Source organism: Artemia sp. Qi Xiang Cuo, chromosome 5, assembly GCF_049724085.1.
Source record: "Artemia sp. Qi Xiang Cuo chromosome 5, ASM4972408v1, whole genome shotgun sequence".
In the NCBI taxonomy this organism is placed as follows: Eukaryota; Metazoa; Arthropoda; class Branchiopoda; order Anostraca; family Artemiidae; genus Artemia; species Artemia sp. Qi Xiang Cuo.
In genome coordinates this window covers 24,023,549-24,050,390 of record NC_142798.1, presented here as the reverse complement: position 1 = coordinate 24,050,390, position 26,842 = coordinate 24,023,549, and the positions used below count along the sequence as shown (strand labels likewise).

The window sequence follows — 26,842 nt, the reverse complement described above, 5'->3', positions numbered from 1 at the left end:
AAGGAAGTATGCTGTTATATAAAATGTTAAAATGCTGGTTAGAAAGTTTTATTTTATTTTTTTGACATTTATAATACATTTTTGAAATATTGAACCTACTTGACCGAAGATTGTAGACACAGAATTTAATTGAGGACTGAAATTAATTAATTTATTTAGCTTGATAGAAAATTTAACATAGAATGGATTTCCAAGCAATACAGCTCTTTTCTACAAATTAATTGCAAGCTAGTTAAAACTAAAGATAATGAAATAATTATGATGTACCTATTTCAGGACTAAAGACTGGTCTACATTTTTTTTTTTTTTTTTTTTTTTTTTTATATATATTTCTCATATTCTTGAACATAGAGTCCATGTTTGCCCATAGTCTATACATAGTCCATGTTTACATAAAGATCGTAAACAGGTTTCTGTGGAAAAACTAAACTGTTAGCATTTTTTCATTTCTCTGATCCAAATATAAAAAAAATGTTATGCAATTGTACAACGTTACAGTAATGGTTAGAAATTATTCTTTATTTGTACATATTATATTTCATTATAATTATTTGTTCCTTTCATCATAATTTTTTTAATTACTTTTAACTTCAACTAGCTTTAAATTAACTTTTAGTTTCATTGCCCGGATATCTATTTAATTTTCATTATTTTGTCAAACCTATTTGTTCGTGTTTTTCAAATAGTTATCGTTTTTTTCGTGTGTTAATTACTTTTTTTATTTGTTTATACTGATCTTTTTATTCATGTTCAGCATAAATACTTTCTTAGAAATCATTTAACAACTGTTCTCTTAGTGTATAGCAGCATTGCTTACAAAAATTATTACCAAACATCTAGTTTATTAATGATGATTAAACTGGAGTATTCAATTTGTTGGTAAACTAGAAAAAGACGTAAAAGAGGTTATAATGTTTATGCGCGAATACTCAAATGCATTGCTATTTTTCCAGTTTGGAAATACTGTAATTCCCTGTTCTTGCAAATCTTTATGTTTCCCACGAGCATTGATTAAAATTCAGCCATAAAAAATATGGTACCCGCTTTGAATTTTGTGCTACATCATTTTCATCAGAAACAGTGTAATTTTCAATTAGACCCTTTTCGGTGGCTTTACTAGTATTAGACATAGAAGCTAAATATTTGAAGCCCCCCTCCCTCCCTCCTCCTCCCCACTATGGAGCTGTAATTCTCATCGGAGAGAACGTAAAATTGCTGATCCCAGCATTTCTATTAAAAAACCTTTTTTTTTTATAATGCCCGGTTAATGGACCTTGGACTTTAGTATTGGCCGGATATTTTTGTTTTATTTTTAGTTATTTCCTTCTTCCTTCAAATTCATTGTATCATATTCACTTGTTCTTTTGTCTAAAAAATCAAAGAGGCATAAAATCAAAGACAAACTGGCTTTAGCACCTAAAACTGAACGTATGATTATTGAGATCACCTGTCTACCGTTCTTAAGTTTTTCCTTAAAAATTCCAATTTACTTGCAGGGCAGGAAGGGGCTGTCAAGTAAGGACAACGTGAGACGCATAGCTGATGAGGTTGCAGAGCCAGATGACAATGAGATTAATCCTTTCCAGCTTTTCCCACCAACTTTCCATGACCTATTAGACATCCCAATCCATGACTATGGTAACGGAACTACGTTGAATACCTATGAAAAGTTTAAGAAAAGACCAAAGCAACCATTAGTTTCTAGTGGTTATGCTAACACAAAACTCCAAGGGGGGTTTAATCAAGAAGAAGAGGAAAATGGCTATGAAGAGCACACTCCAAAGCGTAGAAGAAAGAAATATAGAGTCACTACTTCAAGACCAGACGCTTATGATGATTATGAAGAAGTAAGACGCCCTTCAAAGAATAAAAACAGAGTTACTACTCAAGAGTATGGCACTTACGAAAACTTTGAAGCAGAAAGACGCCCTTCAAAGTATAACAGAAGACCTAGCTATGAAAGACCTGAATATCCTGCTGACGACGCCTCAGCTGTTAGAGATGAAGATCACTATTACAATAAAAGAAATAAGCATTATGATCAATCATTACGAAGACCAGTAGAAGAAACAATTTCTGAGGATGTTCCTGTTTATACTCCCACTTCACCTCCAAGAATTCAAGCTAAAAGACCTTCCGAAGATCAACTTGAATCGTTCGAAGATACAAGAACATATTCACGACCGTATGATGGAGATCGATATCCCTCAAAACCAAAAGAGCGCAAGCCTGAAAAGCCAACAACATATAGAGGTGAGAGTTATTATACTACTCCAAGTAATGACATAAGAGTTGGTGGAGAATATCCAGAGGCATTCCTCCGTGAAAGGAAAACTACATCACTTCCAATTAAACCTGCTTATGATGAAGATATAATTTACGATTATGATGATGAAAGAAATACTGGTGATAAATCCGTTTATTTCCATGTGACCAAGCCAGAATCTAATATAAGAGAAACAAACTCACATGGACTGCCCCCACATGCTACTAAAAATTCATTTATAAGTGATGGCCAAATTCACTCACATAGGCCGCAACAAAATTACAATTATCAGCCATCAATTGTACAAAAACCTCCACTCTTTCCTAGAAATCACCCAGGTGCCAATTTGAAGCTTGAGTTGAAAAGACCGATCCAACAAAATATAGAAACAGGGCCTGCACAAGGTGGTTTTCCATCTGTCTTCAATAGCGACTCTCCGTTCAAAAATGATAGACCTGTTGGTAATTTTGAGGTTCGACCAACTATAAGACCCAATAACCACACACCTCATCAGATTGTTCCAGGATTCCCTCAACCTGGATACAAACGACCGTTTACTCCATCAGAGCCCCTTGGGTTTAGACCTTCTATCCTACAGAAACATAACGAGCCTTTTTTCCGTCAGCATCAAAAAGAAATATTTAGGAATGAGGAAGAAACGTCCTTTTTAAGACCTCCCCGAATTGATATCAGACAAGACAGCAGGCAACCAGCTCCAAATCGTGAACAATCTTCGCGTCCTTTGTCTTCCATTACTAGCATGTTTTCTTCATTATTTGGAAGAAAGGCTGGCCGTAAAAGACGATCAGTGGATGAAGAACTTATTTCGTTAGAATCTAAGAGTGTTCCGACGGTTTTAAAATTAAGCAGAAGTGACGTGGAAAACATTGAAAAATTAAAAGGAAATGACACATATCAAAAAGATGGATTACCTCCTCATTTTTATTACTACCCGCCGGGTAAAACTGTACCTTTACTTGTGGTCGGACCATTTGATGGTGACGCTCCTCTTGTAGAAGGTGCAGAATTGGTACATATTGAGCCAATTGTTGATAATAAAGCCAATCCAGAAAATGTTGCAATTAAGAGAGTGGACATCGATGAAGAGGAAAATAGGCCCTTTCTCGGGTTAAAGAGACTTCCTAGCTTATCTTCAGTTCTTCATAGAAGTTCTTATGATGAAGAACCAGCCCATCACATCCAAGCTAAGCAATCATCTCTTCGAAATGGTGTGGTATTTCCAAAAAAGAATCTTTACCCTGGAATCCAAATATCTAGACAGCCAGTAGAAGCTGTCCTTGATCCAGTTAGTAGTGAGCTTTCCATACCACAAAATGTTGGTGTGGTGGAAGAGCCTAACGAGGATGAAAATGTGTTTAGTTCTGTCTCTAGTGCTGTAAAGAGCACAGCAAAAAAACTAAATCCTCTTCAGTTATTGAGGAGCAGTCAAAAACAGGGGCTGAAGACAGCTACTGGAGGAACTGTTGATCCGTCTCTTATTAGACCTGCTAAAGTCGGCTCTATTCCTGACACCCCTTTTTCACCACCCATTCACCTAATTCCTCTTCAGAAAGAAGAACAACAAATTAATCAAAATCTTGTCGCATCTTCTTTTATCCCGCCAGTAACACCTGTATCACTGCCTGCAGAAACTAATCAAAAAAATCCATCATCTTCGGATAATTCTCCTGTCCCAAAAGAAAATCCTATGCCAAATCCTAAGCCGGAACTGTTCCCAGGAAATATACCTGAAATAAAAGTTGCGGATGTACCCGTGGTCAAAGAGAAAAAAGAAGATATTGAGGCGCTTCCAAGTGCAGAAAGATACGTAAGAATACCAGTAAAAACTGGCTTTTCCCGGGATGGTGTTTATATTATTGAAGCGTCACCAGTTCAAGAGGATTTTGAAGAAAGGTTTGACAAGCAGTCTTCGCAGCCTGAATTTGAAGATACACAAAATGGGTCTACAAAGAAAAACCCCTCTTTAAAACTTGAACAAGATAAGTCTCTTTTTTTTAACAATGGAAAGCAAGGATCTCTTCTTCAAGATTCATCTCAGGTCCAAAGCCCATTTAAAACTGTTTCCATACCAAACTTTCAGAATGCAAAATTGCAACAGCCAGATAGGACCAAAGCTTCAGAAAACATATTAAATTCTGAAGCACCCAAAGAGCAATCATTAGGCAAAAATAAGCCACCCAAGTCTCTGCTTTTTAACAATGGAATCCAAGAATCTCTTCGCCAAGATTCATCACAAATTCCAAACCCTTACGAAACTTTTTCTATACTAAATTTTCACAATACAAAATTACAAGAGCCAGATAGGGTTGAATATTCTGGGAACATAATAGAATCTGAAGAACCCGAAGAGCAATTACCAGCCGACAATAAGCCACCTTTATTCCCACCTGGTATGCCAATGCCCCCACTTTTTTCTTTAAGCTTAAAAACTGCTTCCCAAAGTTTACCCTCAAAACAAGGCCAGCTCCAGGATCAACCTCAAGTGATAAATTCGAACCCTTTAAAGAGAAACAGAACATCTGTATTCTTTCCTAAAGAAAAGCAGCATCATCAATCACAAGCAAGTATTCTCAGTCCTCAGTTTGATACGCAGCATGTAAAAGCGCTCAAGGTCAGTCATAATCGCCATCCAGTGTATAAGCCTTATGCTGCAGCAACACGCCAAAAACTGGCTACATTGCCACCAGGCGTTACACCTGGTCCTCCAAAGCTACAAGATCTTGGTGCACCATTCATACCGAGCCCTCAAGTAAGCATTTCAGGCTTTGAATATGATTCAGAGAATTTTGATGTTCAGCAAGCTAATAAGAGAGAAGACAAAATACAAACCAGTGAAAAAACTACTTTACCAGTGATGGAAACCGGATTTGTGCCAATCATTTTAAGTTAGAAACTGCCAAAATGATTTACATATAGGGAATTGTGAAGGGTATTTATTATATTTATTGTATTTATTAAGTGAAAGTAAACCCTTTTTATGAATCTTGATTTATTGAGCCGTACTTACCTAGTGACTAGCGCACTTGATTTGAAATTACTGTGTCCGAAAGGGGAAGGTTTGAGTCAAGGTGTCGCTAATTATTTGGTTTGGAACAGGGATCAGCGATTTGATTTGTAAGCTCAGCCAGAGTCGACCCAGCTTGAAATGGGTATTCGGAGTTATCTGGCGGGGAAAACTGGAAACGTCGGATGATTTTTCCCCAGCCGCGCATTGTACTTCTGGCCGAAGGTAGAGAATCAGGATATCATTACCTGGTCTACGCAGATCATTGTCTGCATGTAGAAAGAAAGTTTTTTGCTTATTGAATACGAATACTGTTGACTTGAAAACTTAAAAGATATGACCGACAAACTTTCTTGGAATTAAAACCGTGGAAAAAATTGCATTTACTCTTCAGTTAAAATGTATAGGAAGTCAAGTAATAACAACTCACCAGCTTTTAAGTTATGTTTGGGAAGTAAGTCCTGTATGGATTCTTTTGTCACATTTGCAGTACGGGGTCGTGCATTATTATGAGTGAAAATCACGCCTTCTGTGAGCAAATTGATTAATGATTGATTTTTTGCCACGTGAGAAAATATCAATAGAAGAATTTTTTTGTGAGACACTTAAAAAGCTGCGCCACGCAATACAGAATAAGTGCCGAGAAATACTCACCAAAGGCGTGGTTTTCATTTTCATTCGCGATTATACCAAAACCATATTGCAGATGTGACAAAAGAACTCCTACAGACCTTTCGTTAAAACTTGTTTTTTTATGTCTTTTGAGGCATAAACATTAATATCCTGTTCAGTAATGTCTTTAAAATCGCCCAATTGTTGAAGAGAAAAAAATTTACTATTATTAAGTTTCACAGTGCTTCCCAATGTAAGATGCCCACATTTCCAAATGGGGGTATCCAATGTATCCTCAGGGGTATGAGAAGAGTATGGTGGGGTAAGTGTTGCACCGGAGTGGTAGGGACACCTTGCAAGGAAAAGGTTAGTGGGCATGGAACCGCATCTCCCATTAAAATTAACAAACAAAGAACGAAATTATAATGACATAAACAATTTGATTCTTCTTATTGATCCAAATAAATGTTATCATAATTCAATTTTTGTACACGCGCATGTACATTTTGTACATACATACACACGCATGAATGTGGGCAGGGGCGTCCCGAGGGAAGGAGCCCCACCCCCAACGTTTTTGGCATTCGGTATAATTTTCGCTGAAGGCGAAAATTTCGGCAGAAATTTTGCAAAATCGGCAGAAATTTAGCAAAATTCTTGATTTCTACAGAAAACTCGGTATAAATCAGGTAGCGATTCGGTAAAATTTACGAAGATCACCCCCCGAACAAAACGAGCCTCGGGGCGCCCCTGAATGTGAGCATAAAAGATAAAAAATTGATATTTTTTAATGTTATTAAAACGTATCCATTTTTTCTACGAAGGATACTCAGCGTTACAAAAATTACGGAACGGGGTAAATATATTTAAGATTTTGGGAAACACTTTGATCAGGTGCTTACCCAGAAACCATATCAGAGGCAACGCTGTAGCGTTACCTATAGTAAAGGCCATACGGCTCCAATGTTTTATTATTATTATTTTTTTTTCCCAGAAGAACATCATACCGAAGGGGTCGTCGTAAAAACTTCAAAGGGGGCTAATTAAATTGAAAATCGGGAGTCCTTGTGCCCTTTTTAATGATCGAAAGAGATTGGAGGGCAACTAAACCCCCTCCCCCCCCCACACGCCCATCATTCCCCAAAGCACATCTAATCAAAATTTTTAGATAGCAATTTTGTTCAGCGTAGTTGATTTCCAGTTAGAAAATATTATTTTGAGGAGAACACTCCCCCACACCCTCGGGGCTAAGGTCTTAAGTTGTGCCCTGAGGAGATATAGGGTTTTAACAGAAGGCTTTGTCGTAGAAACTTAAAAACAGGCTCATTCGTTGGAAAATTAAAGGGCTAGTGCCCTTTTTAATAGTCGAAAGTGATTGGAGTGCAACTAGCTCCTCCCCCCCCCCCCCACGCCCATCATTTCCCCAAACACATCCAATCAAAATTTTGAGATAACCATTTTGTTCAGCGTAGTTGATTTCCAGATAGACAATATATTTTTGAGGAGGACAATCCCCCAAAACCCTCAGTGCAAGGGTTTTAAGTTATGCCCTGGGGGCATATAAGGTTTTTATAGAAGGCGTTGTAATATAAACTTAAAAACAGGCTCATTGGATTGAAAATTAAATGGACTTGTGTCATTTTTAATAGTCGAAATCGATTGGATGGGAACTCGCCCCCCCCCCCCACGTCCAGCTGTCCTCCAAACATTTCAAATCAAAATTTTGTGACAGTCATTTTGTTCAGTGTTGATGATGTCCAGACAGTATACGTGATTTTGAGGAGGACAATCCCTACACACCCACACGGAGACTGTGGCAAGTTATGGTCTTGGGGTAATTAATGAATTTGTTGGAGATGGATTTATAGGCATTTATGAAAACGCTTTTTCGATTGGAATGTCAACTGACTAGTATCCTTTTTAACAGCCGAAAGGAATTTTAGGACGACTAGCCCCCCCCCTACGCCCATCCGTCACCCCAACCCATTCAATAAAAATTTTGAGATAGTCATTTTGTTCAGTGTCGTTGATTTTCAGATGGAAAATATATTTTTGAGGAGGACTCTCCCCCACAACCCTCAGGGCAAGGGTTTTAAGTTATGCCTGGGGGCATATAAGGTTTTATAGAAGGCGTTGTCGTAGAAACTTTAAAAAAGGCTCATTCGACTGGAAATTCAAAGGGATAGTGCCCTTTTTAATAGTCGAAAGTGATTGGAGGGCAACTAGCCCCCCCCCCCCTCACGCCCATCATTCCCCCAAACAAATCCAATCAAAATTTTGAGATAGCCCTTTTGTTCAGCGTAGTTGATTTCCAGATAGAAAATATGTTTTTGAGGAGGACAATCCCCCACAACCCTCAGGGAAACGGTTTTAAGTTATGCCCTGGGGGCATATAAGGTTTTTGTAGAAGTTGTCGTCGTAGAAACTTCAAAAAAGGCTCATTCGATTGGATATTCAAAGGGCTAGTGCCCTTTTATATAGTCGAAAGTGATTGGGGGGGGGGCAACTAGCCCCCCCCCCCACGCCCATCATTCCCCCAAACGCATCCAATCAAAATTGTGAGATAGCCATTTTGTTCAATGTAGTTGATTTTCAGATAGAAAATATGTTTTTCAGGAAGAAACTCCCCCATAACCCTCAAGGCAAGGGTTTTAAGTTATACCCTGGGGGCATATAAGGTTTTTATAGAAGGCGGTGTCGTAGAAACTTCAAAAAAGGCTCATTTGATTGGAAACTCAAAGGGCTCGTGTCCTTTTTAATAACCGAAAGTAACTTGAGGGCAGCTAACCCCCCTCTCACGCCCACCTTTTTCTCAAGCACATCCAATCAAAATTATCAGACAGCCCTTTTATTAAACGTAGTTTTAAGTTCTGGAAATTAGGTCTTTGAGGATGACAACTCCCCAACAACCCTCAGGGCAAGGGTTGTAATTTAAGGATTCTCCTATCCTTCATATTATTTTTTATGGAAGGGATACTCGTATAAACTTTAGAGAGGGCTCATTTGATTGGAAATTGAAAGTCCTTGTTCACTTTAAGAGTCAAAAGAGATTGGAGGGCAACTAGCCCCTCCCCCCTCCTCCACGCCCTAAATACATCAGATAAAAATTTTGCTAAAAATAGTTGAAACGCTAAGTAACAAAACTCTGGCGTCGACAAAACCCTCCGGGGCCCGGGGGCACGAAGGGATTCTCGTATAAACTTCAGAGAGGGCTCATTAATTGAAAATTGGAAGTTCTAGTTCAGCTCTTACGATTCAAAATTGATCGAAGGGTAAATTCCCCCCCCACGCTCTTTTTCCCCCCCCCTTCGTGTGTACGAATTCTGTTTATACCTAACGGCCCACTGATAGTGAGCATGTTTTGGTATTAACACACACCTATTAGGCATCTGCTCTCATCCCTAACAAGGAAAGAAACAGAGAGTGTAAGGCAGTGGCGGATGCAGGGGAGGGGCGAGGGGGCGCCCCCCTAATGTAGTCTAAAGTAATGTAATTTACTTAATTAACGCAAGATTGCGTTAATTAAACTTGCTCCTAACGCAAGTTTATCGGATCAACCTATTTTGCCCCCCCCCTAAAAAATCCTGGATCCACCCCTGGTGTAAGGGCATGTTGGGGTTCCACTCCTGTTTTTTTTCCTTTCAGATAAATGACCCGTTTTCGTTTTCTTAATTAAATTTTCTTATAGTATAATTTTAAAAGCCAGCTTAAATTTTCGCTGTTAAGCTGCAGGTATTGCAATAAGTAAGCTTTGAGCCAAGTTTTATTTTTGGTACTTCATGGTTTGGGAATCATCAAAAGATAAAGCTTAGAGATCAAATTGAGTATGAATGGGGAAGTAGCTAATTGGCTGGTCCAAGGGACGGTCCACCCCTATGAACAGTTGTGTACAAAATATTATTTTGTTTTAGTGTGTGCTTAGACCCCGTTCGGGGATATGGATTGATGTGGGATTATTGTGACCCTTTTGGAAGAATACAAGTAAGGTATTTTCTATAAACTGTGTACTAGTTTCCGTAACCCAGGCGGGGTAGGAATAGAGCTACGAGGTACCGTCATTATTATATTGACAGGGAGGTTTGTTACCTCCAAGGAGATAGTTAGAGATTTTCTAGCCGTAACCCAAGGCGGGTACACTTGACTTTAAAAAGTGGCCATTTGACCACTCGATCGCGTTATCATATCCTGGGACAGGGTATACTGTAAATAGGGTAGTACCAAACCCGATATTTGCAGAACCGTTGGGGTAAGAGCGGGAATCCCACTAATATTTGGGCCGACAAGGGGTTCTCCCCTTCGAGTAAGTGGCATAGCAACCTTTTTGCGCCATTTTTGCATCAATAAGTGGCGACACCCGTACATACGCCCCAATAGGGCACTATAAATTTTAATTTGTAATTCAATGAACCCCGTTCCAAAGTTTATGCGACCACCTCTTCCACATAAAGTGCCCCTGGAAAAATAAATAAGCATTAATTCATTGAACCCTTATGGCTCTTTACTTAGGTAAAGCTATAGCATTGCTTCTGCCCTAAAAAGTTGAGTAGAAATTTCAGCTTCCATTTTTATGAATATCCGAAATTATCTGAGGGGAATATGTTTGGGGAGCATATTCCACGGCTGGAAAATTTCTCCTGGGTGGAATTTAACGTGGGGGAATTATCAGCAGGAAAAGAAAATTTTCTTTGAGGGGGAGGAATTTCCCAGGGGTGGGTTTTCCAAATGTGAATTATTCAGGGAGGGGACGACTAAACCCATTCGATAATATTCTGAATTTTACATCTGAAAGTAACGGGAATAAACAATCAACGGAATTGTCAGAGATAGCACCTCAGGTTCCTTTAGACGATTTTTTTCGTGTCTTTTGAAAAAAGCAATTTTCAAAAGACAGCTTTATTTCATTTGTATTACTTTCTCTCTGTCTGGTTAATTATGCATGTGTGGGGGGAGACTTCCCCCCACCACTGTCTCTGCTAAGGATTTATTTTTTATCTCAAGCCTTAAAAATGAACGCAATGCGATAAATGTATAGCTCAAAATAATATATAGAATAATATATGCACATAACACGGAACAATTAATCAAAATTGCATATTATGAGTTGAGGCTCACCCAAATCATGGGCCAGGGGGCTCACCATTCTACAATCTATGAAATCAATCCTGCAATAATTGAAAATATAAAGTATTTTTGAGTATTTTAACGTCTTCCACAACTCAAACGGTCCAACATTCTACAGCCCAGTGAGTCTATCTAATCTCCTAAATCGGGAACGGAGGAGATAAGAAAAGTTTCGCCCCGTATTGGATGAATCTCCAACCTCACCCTCCCCCTCTCTTACTGTCCATGTTAAGGTTTTCTTCTTTAGGCCAAGTACGCCGCCTCCACCCCAAAGACTTTAATAAGGTAAAGTTTGTATGGGAAGAAAACATAGTAAATCTTTTATAATTATCGAATTATAAGGTTATAATACATACTCTGTGATAGATGCAAAATTGTTTTGGCACACAAAATCCTATTAAGGTCAATTTCGAACAGTCGTGATCCCTTTGTGTCAGCAAGGGAAATGGTTAAAACACCCTTATTGGAGCTATTTTTTCAATCCATTCATTGTTGTCAATTACTGTCCACAAGTTATGCAAGCTGTTTATTTTTCACATATGAGGTTTTTATCAAAAAGGCGATCGTATGGAGTTAGAAAAAGCCTCATTCGGTTTAAATCGAAAGTTCTAGATCTGTTTTTTAAATTCAAGGATAATCTGACAGTAAGTAACCCCCCCCCCCCCAATGCAATAAAAACTTGAAACTTTTTGCGATCAAAAACGAACAAAAATTAATTTAAAAAAAAAACTTTCCTAAGTTTAAAATTCAAACTCAAAACGACCAGAAATTACTATTAAAGAATAAATGAAACCCAAAACGAACAGAAATTAAATAAACAATCATAGCAAAAAACATACAACAAGTAATAATAAAAAGAAATAAACGGATTTCAAAGCGATTAAGGCTTAAATTGAACATGAAAATAAAGCTTGAAACGAAAAAAAATAGTTTGCTATTAACGTATAAATGAAACTTAAAATGAATAGAAATTAACTAAACAATCAGTGCGAATAAACATAAAATATTTATTAATGTAAATTAATAAATAAATCTTAAAACAAGTCAGACTTAAATTGAATATGCAAATCAAGTTTGAATCGAATAAAAATAGCTACAAACAAGAGTTTGGGTATCGCCTCATTGCAGAAGCCTAAAGCCTACTGCGTCATTGGCGCTTTACTGAAAACGAATTAGATTACAAATATTTTCTTTTGTACTTAATATTGAAAATAAATATTAAAATTAGAGTAAAATTTAGAACTGATGAGCTTTCAGCAATTAATATCATTATACACCAAATATTCAGTTTAATTTATTAGTTCTTTCCAAGATTGGTCAAGACAAATATAGTTTCATTACAAACAAAATGTGGATACTGCCACCTTCTTTAACTGCAAAAACCTAAAGCCTTCTGCGTCATTGGCGCTTCAATGAAAACGAATTACTCCTATATTACCAATTTATTCTTTTCCAGTTCTTACAGCATTGAAAATGAAAATAAAAATTACAGTGAAAAAAATCTTGAACTGATGGATCTTTCAACAATTAATATCATTATATATCTAATATTTAATTTGATTTTGTTTATACTTTCAGTAAGATAGTTTTCAGCAAGGCGCCAATGACGCAGCAGGTGTTAGGCTTCTGCAGTGAGGCGATACCCAAACTCTTGTTTGTAGTTATTTTTATTCGATTCAAACTTGATTTGCATATTCAATTTAAGTTTCACTTGTTTTAAGATTTATTTATTCATTTGCATAAATATATATTGTATGTTTATTCGCATTGATTGTGTATTTATATTTCTGTTCTTTTTAAGTTTCATTTATACTTTAATAGCAAACTATTTTTTTTCGTTTTAAGCTTGATTTTTATATTCAATCTAAATATTACTCGCTTAAAATCTATTTATTCATTTATATTATTACTTGCTGTTTGTTTTTTGCTATGATTGTTTATTTAATTTCTGTTCGTTTTGGGTTTCATTTATTCTTTAATAGTAATTTCTGGTTGTTTTGACTTTGAATTTTAACAGGTATTCATATCTCCTGAGCTTAACTTTAAAATGGCCTTTACTTTTCTTTGAAAAACTTATTTTTCGGAAAGTTTTTTTAATTAATTTGGTAAAAGAATGGAATTATGTTGGTAAAATATTCGTGCTGTTAAAAAAACAACATGGTATCTGCTAATATAGTATCTTCTAAAATTTGGATCTTGGTGGGTAGAAGCACGTGTCTTCCTTGAAAAGATTTTCTCTGTTACCAGAGGAAATATTCTTCTTCAACACAAACAATCTGCGAGGTCACAACTTTAAGGTAAAGTAAAACGCTTTCAATAAAGAAGCTGGAAGGTGGAATGGAACAACCTCCCCAAATAAGTGGTTATGGCTGACTATTATCTCTTTCAAGAATAGTATTGACAAGTTTTTTAGTGAAATTAAATTTTTATAGAGGCTAAAGCCTTTTTATTGCAGTATATTATTATTATTATGAATTCAATTTTGATGACCCCCAGAAATCGTGACTCAAATCTTAAACCCATTTACTACCTGCTTAGGTCGAGTTTACGGTAATACTGGGAAGTCGAAATTTTTATAATTTCAAGTGATGCAGTTTAAGTTTTAGGATTAAAATGAAAATGGTGAAATTTCAAACAATCTAGGGGCAACTCTTTTCTCCTATGAAATAAGAAAAACAAGTTATTGCAACTGAAAGTAAGGAGCAACATTGACACTTAAAACGAACAGAAATTATTACGTATCTGAAGGGGTTGCCCCCTCCTCAACAGCTCACTCTTTACGCTAAAGTTCGAATTTTGTCCCAATTCTTTAAGAATGGCTTCTGAAACACAGTTGTCGTTTAATTAAAACAATAAGTTTTTTTTTAAGTACTAAAGAACTTTAGCGTAAAGAGCAAGGTTTTGAGGAGGGGGCAGCCCCTTTCATATACGTAATAATTTCTGTTCATTTTAAGTTTTAATGTTGCTCCTTGCTTTCAGTTGAAAAAATTTATTTTTTTTATTTAATTTCTGATCGTTTTTTAAATAATGCCAGGAAATCTGGCCCCACCTCCATGGAGAAACCTCCTCCCCATGGAAATATCATCAGACAATTCAATCCCGGTGAAAATTTACCCCGAACAATAACTCTTAGCCACTCCGCGTGTAGAATTGAAACGGAAAAGAGAAAGCAAGACTAAAAAGAAATTTGTTTAAGAATTCTGGCAAATTCCCCCATTGTATAATTTCTCCTGACAAGTTCGCTCCCTGGAAACTACCATCCCTATGGAAAATTCCCTTGTGGAAAACCCCCATCAGAAAATTCTCCCCCCCCCCCACCACCCAAAAATGTATGCATATACCCAAATAACAAATACTATGCGTAAGCAATGGGCAAATTTTTTAACTTAAAGACCTTTCCCCGGGGGCTGCGGAGGGGTCATGCTATATCCAAAGGCATAGTTATTGGACCTTTCAACTATGATCAACCAAATGGCTATCTCAAACTTTCGATCGGAGGATTTTGGGGAAGATAGGGGCGGGGGATGGGGCCTAGCTGCCCCCAAATTTTTTTTTTTTTTCACTTAAAAAGGGCACTAGATTTTTTAAATTTCCGTTCGAATGAGCCTTATCCCGATATTCTAGGACCGCTGGGTCCATACAATTACCCCTGAGAAAAAAAAATAAACACGCATCCGTGATATTTCTTCTGCCAAAAAATACAAAATTCCACACTTTCAAACAGTTCGTGGTAACGAACTGTAAGTAAGGAGCGACCCGGCTCAATGGTAACCGAAACTCTAGAAAACAGGGTTTTGATACGAATAGATACATCAAAAGAATCAGATGTCAGTGCTGAATTCAAATATATAACTTTCATCAAGTTTAGTCCTACCCATCAAAAGTTAAGTGCCTGAGAAAATTTGGCTGATTTTCGCAAAAAGAGGGAAAGACCCCCTAAAAGTTATAGAACCTTAATGAAAATCGCATAATCATATTCAGCGTATCAGAGAACCCTATTGTAGAGGTTTCAAGATCCTATCTACAAAAATGTGGAATTTTGCATTTTTTGCCAGAAGAAAGATCACGGATGCGTCTTTATTATTATTTTTTTTTTTCCCCCAGGGGTGATCGTATCGACCCAGTGGTCCTAGAATATTGTGGGAGGACTCATTGGAACGGAAATTAAAAGTTCTAGTGCCCTTTTTAAGTGACCAAAAAATGGAGGGCAACTAGGCCCCCTCCCACGCTCATTTTCTTCCCAAAGTCACTTGATCAAAATTTTGAGATAGCCATTTTGTTCAGCATGGTTGAAATTATGGTAACTATGTCCTTTAGGATGGCTTAATCCCCCGAATTCCCCGGGGGGAGGGCTGAAATTTATGAACTTTACCCAATGTTAACATATAGTATTGGATATTAGGAAGTATAAAGACGTTTTCAGGGGGGATTTTTCTGGTAGTGGGTGGGGGGGGGGTCGGGGGTATGTGGGAGGATCTTTCCATGAGGGAAGTTTTTATGGGGGAAGGGAGATTGCTATGAAGGGGGCGCCGGATTTCCCAGGATTATTTAAAAAAAAGATCAGAAATTAAATATAAAAGAAACAAGTTTTCCAACTGAAAATAAGGAGTAACATCAAAACTTAGTTTCGAGAAAGCCATTTAACCAAATAAGAGTAAAATTAATATACAAATTTTGTTTTAATTATTCATATACGGTGAGCCAAAATCAAAACCTGCATTAATTCAAAACCGCTCAAAAATTAAATAAAAAAACAAGTTTTTTTAATTGAAAGTAAGGAATGAATGACGTTAAAGCTTAAAACGAACATAAAAGAGTCAGTAAATAGCAGGCACAAGCCCTACCACCCCGTCTTGATCTTAACGATGAAGATTTACTTTCTCCCAACTCTTATTTTTTTAAACAATAAAAAACTATGGCGCAAATTGTATGGTATTAAGGCGGTTGGCATCCCTTTCATACATGCAATCGTTTTTATATTTGTTTTATTTTAACATCGTTCCTTACTTTCAGTTAAAAAAAACTTGTTTTTTTTATTTAATTGCAGATAGGAGCTTGAAACTTCTATTGTAGGGTTCTCTGATACGCTGAATTTGACTGTGTGATTTTCATTAAGATCACTTGACTTTTACGGGGTATTTCCCCCTTTTTCTGAAAATCAGGAAAATTTTCTCAGGCTAGTAACCTTTGATGTTTTAATGGAATTTATATATTTGAAAGCAACATAAAAACCCGATTCCTTTGATATATATATATATATATATATATATATATATATATATATATATATATATATATATATATATATATATATATATATATATATATATATATATATATATATATATATATATATATATATATATAATATATATATATATATATATATATATATATATATATATATTGGTATCAAAATTTCGTTTTAGAGCTTCGGTTACAATTGAACCGGGTCGCTCCTTACTTGAAGTTCGCTACCACGAACTGTTTGATTATTGACACTGTTTATGATTTACCAAACTTACAGTTCGTGGTGAAGAACTGTAAGTAAGGAGCGACTGGACCCAAAGAAAACTGAGACTCTAAAAAACAGAATTTGGCAACAATAGATACGTAAGAAGAATTTGCTTTTATTGCTGATTCCAAATATGCAAAATCCATTAAGTTTAAAGTTTCCTATTAAAAATTACGACCAAGATAAAATTTGCCCAATTTTGAAGGTCAAGTGATCTTAAGGAAAATAACACTATCAGATTCAGCATATCAGAGAACCCTATTGCAGAGTTGTCAAGATCCTGTCTACAAAAATATAGAATTTTGTATTTTTTTGCCAGAAGAAATATCATGGATGCGTGTTTATTTTGTTTTATTTTATTTTTATTTTCCAGGATGAGCGTATTGAACAAACGATCCTGCCCTTTTTATTTGACCAAAAAGATTGAAAGCCTCCTTTCCTCTCTCCCAAGCCCTTCTTTTCCCCAAAGACATCCGATAAATATTTTGAGCTAACCATTTGTTCAGCCTAGTTAAAGAGCTTGACAACAGTACCTTTAGAGATCACATGACCCTCCATTACCCCTTGGTTAAGGGCTTTATGTCACGTATTTTACCCTTTGTTCACATATAGTATTTGTTATTGAGAAATATACAGATTTTCTTTGGGGGAGGGGGTGAGAGGACGGGAATTTTCTGTGAGGGGAGATTTTTCCACCGGGTGAATTTTCCGTAGAGAAAAAAGTTTCTGGGAATAATTTTCCAGGCGAAATTTTACGTGGGTGAAACGATCAGAAATTAAACGAAACAAGAAGGTTTTTCGACTAAAAGTAATGAGAAACATTAAAATTAAAAACTAATTAAAAATTAGAAACATTAAAATTAATATTATTCCATATATTAGGGCTGTCCCTGCCTGAAATCCTGCTCTTTAAGCTAGACTTTGATTTTTACGTGCGAAAGACTGCTCAGACACAAGGGTTTTTGAATTTTAATGAAAAGTATTTTAAAAGGACTTTAGTATAAAGAGCGAGGGTTGAGGAAGGGGTGGCCCCCCTCATACATGGAACAATTTATATAAGTTTTAATGTTGCTCCTTACTTTCAGTTGAAAAAGAATTGTTTTTTTTTTATCCGGATAAAACCTTTCATTCATTTGAGCTTGTTTTAGTGGCGATAAAACTAATGAAATATTATTTATACGTTTTTCTAATGTTTGAGGACTCTGTACACTATAAAATAAAGAATCTTTTGATATATTTAAAAATAAACTCTTTACAATAAATGATTAAAATATACAAGGAACACTTATTTGCTCTAAAAATTCATTTAGCAATAAAAGGAAAGAAGAAGATAAATCAGGAGAGGAAAGTCATTGATAAGAGAAAAAGTACCACATTAATAAAACCAATGGACGGCAATCACATGGTTGGCTATTTTGAATATCAATGGAAAATTATGATATAGCGGCGCAACTACTATTTGCGTTTTGTTTTCTAAGGTATGATGCCGGCAGGAGAAACAAAGCTCATACTGTATTTTTAAATATGTAGGGCTCTAGGTGGCGTTGTGCTTTCTACTATTCAGAAGACATGCATAAAGACAAAACCAGACGATTTTTATTAGCAATAAATATTTACATCAGTTTTGAACATTCGACAAATGCCTGGTCACAAACATAAACGCTAGAAGTAGAGCAGTAAGCGAAAATGAAGTCGCATATCTTCTCAGGACTAAAAAATTTGAGAAAACAATAAAAGACAACGAAAAACAAAGTCACTTATCTTCTTAACGCTATACATCGAAATGGTACTAAATACACAAAACAAGAAAAGAATAAAATGAAACAATATTAATGAATAATAAGTACTCAGGGACAGGTCTGTGTTTATTTGATAAATTTAAAAATTCATTTTTGAACTACAAAGTGCTTAGACGTGCGTAATAAAGAGTAGTCTCGGGGACCCTGCTGAACCTTTTGGCCTTAAGATAAATACCAACAAAATAAAAAGTATGGCGAACACTGGATCTCCACTCGACCTACAATGTAATAACCAGACGATAGATTAAGTCGTAGAGTTCAAGTACTTAGAAAGTACCATCCACAGTTCAGGATCGTGTCAGCGAAAAGTCAAGTTAAGAATTGGCCAGGCTAATGCATCTTTCAGGAAACTGTCTCAAATTTGGCGCAGCCAGAAGTACTCTCTCCGACTCAAGCTGAGGCTGTTCAACAGCAGCGTCCTCTCAGCGCTTTGCTATGGTTCTGAAACTTGGCACATAGATCAAATACTTGAAAAGAAACTCCTCGCGTTCGGAAACATGTGCTTAAGGTGCATTCTAAATATCCACTGGTCCCAAATTGTAACAAACCCCACTATACGACAGAAGAAATCTCAGCAACAGGTAACCAAAGTGATCAAATATAGGAAGTGGAGATATCTTGGTCATACTATCCGCAAACGCGACTACCGAAGGTCGTCCTTCAGTGGCAGCTACGTGGTACCTGAAGAAGACGACGCCCCAAAAATACCCTACGACGCAGCTACCGGAGTGACCTTGGAAACCTCAATGCCTCCATCCAACCTGAATGGGAAGATGTCTGGCCGGCCGCAGCAATGAGAGATGACTGGCGACTCTTCTTGGATTCCCTAAGCGCCTCTGGAGGCACAGGAGGGTCTAAGGTCTAATAAAGAGTATGGTAAAACCATCAGAAAATTGTATCAGCTTTTTGTCCTCAAGAGATTGGCTTTTAAAATATTTTGACTGGGTGCTTCAGTTTACCTCCTTAAATTAGAAAAAAGATGAGTGGTAGCTAACAAACAGTGGAACCTTTTTACTAAATTTTCCCACTTTAAAATAGGTATCAATTCTAATTACTTTGCCATATGACAGAATTTCTAACAACGATTTCTGCTAAGCTTCAAACTTTGGGATTCAAAGATATTTGATTATTACAGATTTTTTAAGGTTTTTGAATTGTTGTAATCCCTTGTTGAAATATATACATATATTTTTGCTATTACCAGTTTTTACTCTTTACTCATTCAGGGGCGGATCCAGTATATTTTAGGCGGGGGGGAGGGCACAAAATAGGTTGATCCGAATTTTTTTTTTTGGGGGGGGGGCGCATAATAGGTTGATCCGATAAACGTGCGTTATGAGCAAGTTTAATTAACGCAAACTTGAGTTAATTAAGTAAATTACACTACTTTAGACTACGCTAGGGAGGCGCCCCCTTTCCCCCAGGATCCACCACTGTACGCATTTAAAATATGTGTCAATTGTAATTACTTTGCCATATGATAGAAATGCAGCTATGAAGTTAATAGCTAGTGCTTCATTGGAAAACATAGAGATTGAGTTTCTAGTACACAATTTAGTTTGCATTGAACCGGAGTTTAGGTTAATCGAGACAGAAAGGTAATAATTTTTTTAGAACAATTTTTCAAAGATGAAACGGGAGATGGGTATAAAAAAATGACGGAAAACTTAGAAATCTGATATAATAATAAGTTTGCGACTACCAAAGGCCCGAGCCGTTGACTATGGAGAGTCAAGTCAGGCGAAGTTTGGATACATCTTTGAGGGCTGAAGGTTCGAGTGAACGGAAAGAGGCATAAAACTGCTAGTGAAGCCAGCGTTTTTCTAGCTTAACGGCCTCCAAAAGCCTCTCCTGCTTTGTTGTTAGAGACCATTAGCGCTATCTACACAATGACTTGTTTCGACTAAACCGGTGTTACTGAAATACTACTTTACTGCCAAATAAAAACGATATAAAAATGAAACCGGAGGAGTTTCACATTTCTTGATGCTATTTTTCAACAAAAAGAATGTCTAGGACTAATGGAATATCTAGGATTCTAAATTGACTTAATCCGAAATAAATACATTCTAAGAACACACGGGCTATACATGACGTATGACAAAAAAGACAAAATAATTCACTAAAGATAAAATTAAATGGCCGAGAAAAACGAGGGTAATCTTAGCCAGTGGAACGATAAGGAGTGAAAATGATCAAGATACTTCGACAAGAAACCTCCGCCAAGCCGTTTTCTTTGTTCAAAAAAAAAGAAGAAAAACTAGCTTTTTGAAGTAAGCTCAAACAAAGCAGAAGGAACACTTAAAAACACCCTTTGTTTTAGCACTGAAGACAGCTTGGCGAAGGTCCTTGTCAAAACATCTGCTTATTTTCCTTTCTTTTCGTTCTACTGCATGACATTACCCTCGTTTGTCTTGGCTATTTAATTTTATTATTCGTTTATTGTTTTTTCTTCTTTGTCCTGGTGAATTTCTTTACATATTTGCTATTTAAGTTTTGTATGACTGCATGCTTAAAAATATATAACGTGTAACTGTCTATCTATGAAAATAAATGTTAACAGATTATGATTGTTATCCATTGTAGGTTATTAGAAGCTTTTATTTAATTTTGTGGGATAGTTGTTCTAAATAAATTCAAACCAAAAAAATTACTTGTGATAAAAAATAAATGAAATTTACATGCGGCCTTACTCTGAAATCTCTCGTTAAAAATTACATAGCTCTTCTACAGCTATAGCTCCCATGGCTCTTGACAGTTCCAGAAGCCTAAAACCAATTTAAGAGTTAAAACTCTTGGAGTGATTAAGGTTGAAGGATTTCACATTGGTACGTTCGCAATTACGTAAAGTTGCCTAAGGTTAAACTTCTCAAGCTATGGAGAGCTTTTCACGCTGGCACGCACTTTTTCCCTCGCAATCTTGCTGGTAATAACACAATAGTGTAGTTACAGCGTCAATTTTTGAACTTTCAAGACTCAAGCAGCTTTGAGAATAAAATGCTGCTGGTTTCTGCTGCACATGTGTGTGACATGAAAGTGCAAAGGAAAAAGAGAAAAAGAAAATAAAGACTCCATTTTGCTTGGGCTGGTCAGCAGGGTTGCCCTCTGTAACACGAAAGTGCTATTTCAGCAGTATTTCATTATGTGTAGTTCGTGCTCAAGGTTATTAAAATAGCACGAAAGTGCTTTTTTAGCACTATTACAGTCAATTTTTTTAACTATAGCACCGAAAATCACTGTGTAGCACGCTAATTTAGACAATGGTAGCACTTTCATAACTGACTGTGGTGACAACCCTGTCGGTCAGCCAGAAAGCTGGTTTCTGCTATGTGTGACATAAAAAGTGCAAAATAAAAAAGAGAAGAAAAGACTCTATTTTGCTTGGGTTGGTGAGCCTACTGTTGAATATAAAGCTTTGAGGAAGACAGTGTAAACAAAATTACTTGTTTTTTGAGGGGTTGATTATACAGACATATTCTAATTGATAAATCAAAAAAATATGGCTACTGTAAAAGATTGGTGCAACTTAACAAGAGAATAAAACTTAATATAAAATAGAGTGCGAGTCTATTGTGTAAGCTTTATTACTTACTTAAAAATCATATTCTACATTAAACCACAGGGCACAAAACACAGTAATGTACCGTAGTTTTTGGCGTTCAAGATCATATAAGACTCCTAAGATGTGCTAAAGGTCTACCTTACCAATGTGAAAGCACATTTGCACGTGATAATTCTAACCAGCAGTTGAATTTTGGAGGCCTGGTCAGACTAAGTGACTTGAGGATAGAGACATGGGATATTCTGAGCAACTCACATGTATTGAAAGGCGCATTTACACCTGTGTGGCGCATCAGGTATTGATAGTGAAAGCAAAGGAAATCGAAAAAATATGAAGTAGGTTGTAGGTTGCCAAAGACGGGGAGTTTGGCAAAGTCACTTCAGAGTAGCTCTAAGTCACTCTAAGTTACTCGTATCGTTATTTATCATCAACTATGTCTAACAAAAACTAGATTCTGGAATTATTTCACAACTCCTCAAAAATGGCAAAGGCATATCAGCACGAAATTCAATCCATATTAAAAGTTAATTATGCCTAAATAATGCTGCAAATAAAGACTTGTTACATTGTCGAGCCATCAGGGGCTGACACACTAGAAAACATTCTACGTCCATCCTAAATTGCTCAACAACTCTGCTTTAACCTCTTTCCAAGAAATTTCAAGAGACTGAGTAATTTAAATAGTCTCCCCTGGCTTAATCCAGCATATCCAGTTTAATTTTTAAATTATTTTGGCAAATTTAGCAGAATACGGCCCTTTCGGAGAACAACATTTCATTAAAATTTAGGAGGGACGCATAATTCTGCTTCAAATTTACAGAATTTTTTTATTTATTGAACTGTATCTGCTTTTAAATTTTTGTCCTGCTTGTTGACTTTAAAAAAGGAACATGATGCTACACTTAAACTGGTACCCCTGTGACGCCAAAGTTTCGAACAACCCACCACAGCAATTCATTCGTGCCTTTATTTGTCAATTATTTAAACCGCCAGTGACCAGTTTTATGCAATGTTCTAAACAGCGCCATTTAGTCACGGCTTCGGCCACGACTACGATAGTTGTTTATAAAATAAATGAGTCTATGAGTCTACTATGAGTCTATAACGGCTACTGTCCCTACAGGTAAATCCAGGTTCGCAGAAGAACATTAATTATTATAGGTTTCTGCCCAAGGCAAAATTTTGCATGACCAAATGCTTGCCATCTTTTTGTATAGTCTTTGGTTTTTCGAAAATAGAATATATGTTCCAAAAAGCTGGTATGTTTTTGTCAAAATTTGCTGCAAAGATTCATCATAATTAAGCTTTTGCTAGTCCCCTTTAATAAGAATAAACCGGGTCTTTGCTCAAGTCAGGTCAAGTGTAAATTCTGGTCCACTGTTTAAAACCCTGAAATTGATTTATAACTTAAGAATTTTTGTTGGTTAAGCTTATCTTCAACTTTATTAGATTTTTTGAGAAATTCGATTGCTCTGCCATCTACACTTAAGTATTTAACACATTAACTTAAATGCGTTTTAAAAGTTATAGAGGTGTTATAATAAAACAATAAAAAAAGAACTCTTAAAATGAATAAAAAAATAAACTGCGTAAGACAATATGATTTGTCAACAATATTGGCATGTGACAATATGTCATAGCCTATATCAAGACAATACGACAATACAATATGATAATGTGATATTCACTTCCAAGTACTTACAGGCTTCATTTGGCAATTAATATTTAGTTTCAATACACAAATATACATCCGCAGCCCAATAAAAGGATATGTGGTTGGGTGTGGAAAAAGTAACAAGAGATTAAGAAAAGTGAATAAAAAAGTAACCTTTTCATTCAACTAATCTTAATATTTCATATGAATTTGAAAAAATGGAAGGTCAAAGTTCCCAAATAAAATGGAACAGACGCAAGAGAGGGAACATAAAATGCAAGAATATATTAAGAAGACCTAAGGGGTAAGAGGAACGTATAAAAACAACAAAAAAGACAGTAGATACAAAGTAAATACAAAGAACATAGGAAAAGTGGTTAAAACTAGAAAAATATGTATATGTGGAGGGGAGAGGGGGACGAAGAGTTCCCTTCCTCTCTCGCGTACAAGCCTAACATTGATGGAAATATTACTTTGGAAAACATGACAGAATAAAAGAAAAAGACAGCAAACCTTATTGATTATGCTATAGTAAACCGAAGACTGACAGGATCATTATAAGATACTAGGGTATATAGGGGTACTGCTATTGATGTTAAAATTAAAGATCACCATCTAGCAGGGCCAAGGGTTAAGTTAAAGCTAATATATCGGAAAGGTAACTACCTCCCGGGAAATTATGATGTTGGTAGACTCCATGATGAGAATTTGAGAGAAACTTTCCAGGAACAGTTGAATACTAAATTTGAGAGTTTAAAATTTGATAATGTGGAAGATGGTTGGAATAATTTTAGAAAAATAATTTGTGAAGTTGCTGAAGGTGTATTAGGGAAGAAAGCTAAAACTGCAGCTAAACATATTAGTGAAAAAGTTTTATGTTTAATAGAAAGGAGAAAGTACTTCTACAAGAATTATCTGAGTGATAAATCGTATGAAAACAAAAGAAATGTAAAGAAAGTGGAGAAAGCATTAAAATATGAACTAAGGAGGTGTGAAGTGGAGGCCATGGATAAAATTGCCGAGGATCTGGAAGATGCAGATAGACGGCATAATAGTAAAATTTTGTACTGGCTCGTTGACAATTGAGAGGGAGTAGTCAATACGGACTTGTCCCAGTTAAAGATAGGAATGGGGTCGCAATTAGCGATAAGGAAAAAACTAAAGAGAGATGGGCCGAACATTTTGAGAACTTGCTTAACCGAGATAGAGTTGCAGGAAAAAATATAGAGGAAAATGAAAAAGTTTGTGAGACCTTGGATGTGAAGGAAGATTTGTTTTGTGAGGAGGAATTAGCAACAGTACTAAAAAGATTAAAAAATAATAAGGCTCCAGGGGCTGATAGGATGGTAAATGAGTTTCTTAAATATGGTGGCTCTGAGGTTAGAAATGAGTTATTGAAGATTATGAATATGATTTTTGAAAAAGGGGAAGTATCTAACGATTTTAGGAAAACCTCAATTAAGCCACTATATAAGAAAGGTGATAAAAGTGAGTGTGGTAATTACCGAGGCATTAGTCTGGTCTCTTTGGGTAGTAAATTACTTAGTAATATGATACTTTTTAGACTGAGAGATGCCGTAGACAAATTTTTAAGAGAAGAGCAGTGCGGTTTTAGAAAAGGTAGTGGATGTGTCGACCAAATTTTCACTCTTAGGATAATAATTGAGAAGTGCCTGAGTTTTCAAACTCCTTTGGTCCTCAGTATTATAGATCATGAGCAAGGATTTGATTCTGTTGATAGAAGGGCTTTAGAAAAGATTTTATCCTTGTATGGTAAACCAGACAAATATCTTAAAGTGATTAGTGTTATGTACGAGAATACCACTGCTGCAGTTAAGATAGGAAATGAGGTTAGCAGCTGGTTTTGTATTAAATAAGGAGTTAAGCAGGGTTGTGTTCTATCCTCCTTTATGTGGATTATTTTGATGGAGTTTGTCTTAAGGAGCACAGAAAAGGCAATGGGAGATCAGGAAATCAAATGGGGAGGAAAAAGTCTCCTGGACTTGGATTATTCTGATGATTTAAGCATCCTAGATGAAAGTGTGGGCAAAATGAATGAAGTTTTAGAGGTTTTGTGAGTTCAGGGTGCTAGAATTGGTTTGAAAATTAATGTTAGGAAGACTAAGTCACTAAGACTAGGAATAAGTGAAGATGAAAAGGTGATGTTGGGTAATGAAACGATTGATCAGGTGGGCAGCTTCACTTACCTTGGTAGTATTATTAGTAAAGATGGTCGGAGCAGTGAAGATGTTAAAAATAGAATAGCCAAGGCTCAGGGTGTTTTTTCACAGTTAAAAAAAGTCTGGAAGAATAGGAAGATAAGTCTGCAAACCAAGATTAAAATATTAGAAGCTACAGTGATGACAGTGGTCAAATATGGCTCTGAAGCATGGACGCTCCGAAAAGCGGATGAAGATTTGCTAGATGTTTTCCAGAGAAATTACTTAAGGATTGTTCTGGGTACCCGGCTGACTGACCGTGTTTCAAACAATAGGCTATACGAAAAATGTCGGTTCAATACCGCTCTCTAGGGCTATAATGAGATAAAGGTTGAGGTGGTTAGGGCACGTTGTTCGGATGAAGGATGACAGATTACCGAAGATTGTTCTTTTCGTCCAACCATCTAGGGCTAAACGGAAAGCAGGTCGTCCCCGTCTGGGGTGGGAGGACGTCATAAAGAAAGATTTAAAGGAAATGGGAACTTCGTGGGCGGGTGTAAAAAGAATAGATTTGGGTGGCGGAGGAGCGTGCGTAGCTGTGTTGGCCTCAGGCGGCTTGGTGCTGCCGGTGAGTTGCTAGTAGTAGTATATATATATATATATATATATATATATATATATATATATATATATATATATATATATATATATATATATATATATATATATATATATATAATACTATTTATGTGAGTGACATCATTTTTACATACATCACTATTGCAATGACGTTGTCACACTTGTCACACTTATGTGGAAAAATTGAAGGTTTTCATGTATGGAGAAGTGCATTAAATTGCTTAAAGAGCAAAAAATTGGTAATTGCAAAACTATTTGTATATATTTTGACAATGGATTACAACAATTCCAAAACCTTAAAAAAGATAACCAAATGTCAGAAGCTCAGTCAGTTTGAAAACTATATGAGTCTTGAACAGTCTTGGAAAGTATAAACAAAATCAAATTGAATATAGATTTATTAGATATTAATTGTTGAAAGATCCATCAGTTCAAGATTTTTTTTCACTGTAATTTTTATTTTCATTTTCAATGCTGTAAGAACTGGAAA

At 36.2% G+C, this 26,842-nt stretch overlaps 1 protein-coding gene across 1 annotated transcript in view; it reads left to right on the top strand.

Annotated features, from left to right (window-relative positions):
• LOC148951962 (uncharacterized) overlaps positions 1-5,269 on the top strand; it is a 46,708-nt gene extending 41,439 nt beyond the window's left edge. The window contains exon 4 of the mRNA XM_089089109.1: positions 1,497-5,269. Within this exon, the coding sequence (XP_088945235.1) occupies positions 1,497-5,177 (3,681 nt within the window). The 3' untranslated portion in view covers positions 5,178-5,269. The remainder of the gene's footprint in view (positions 1-1,496) is intronic.
• Positions 5,270-26,842: the final 21,573 nt, after the last annotated feature.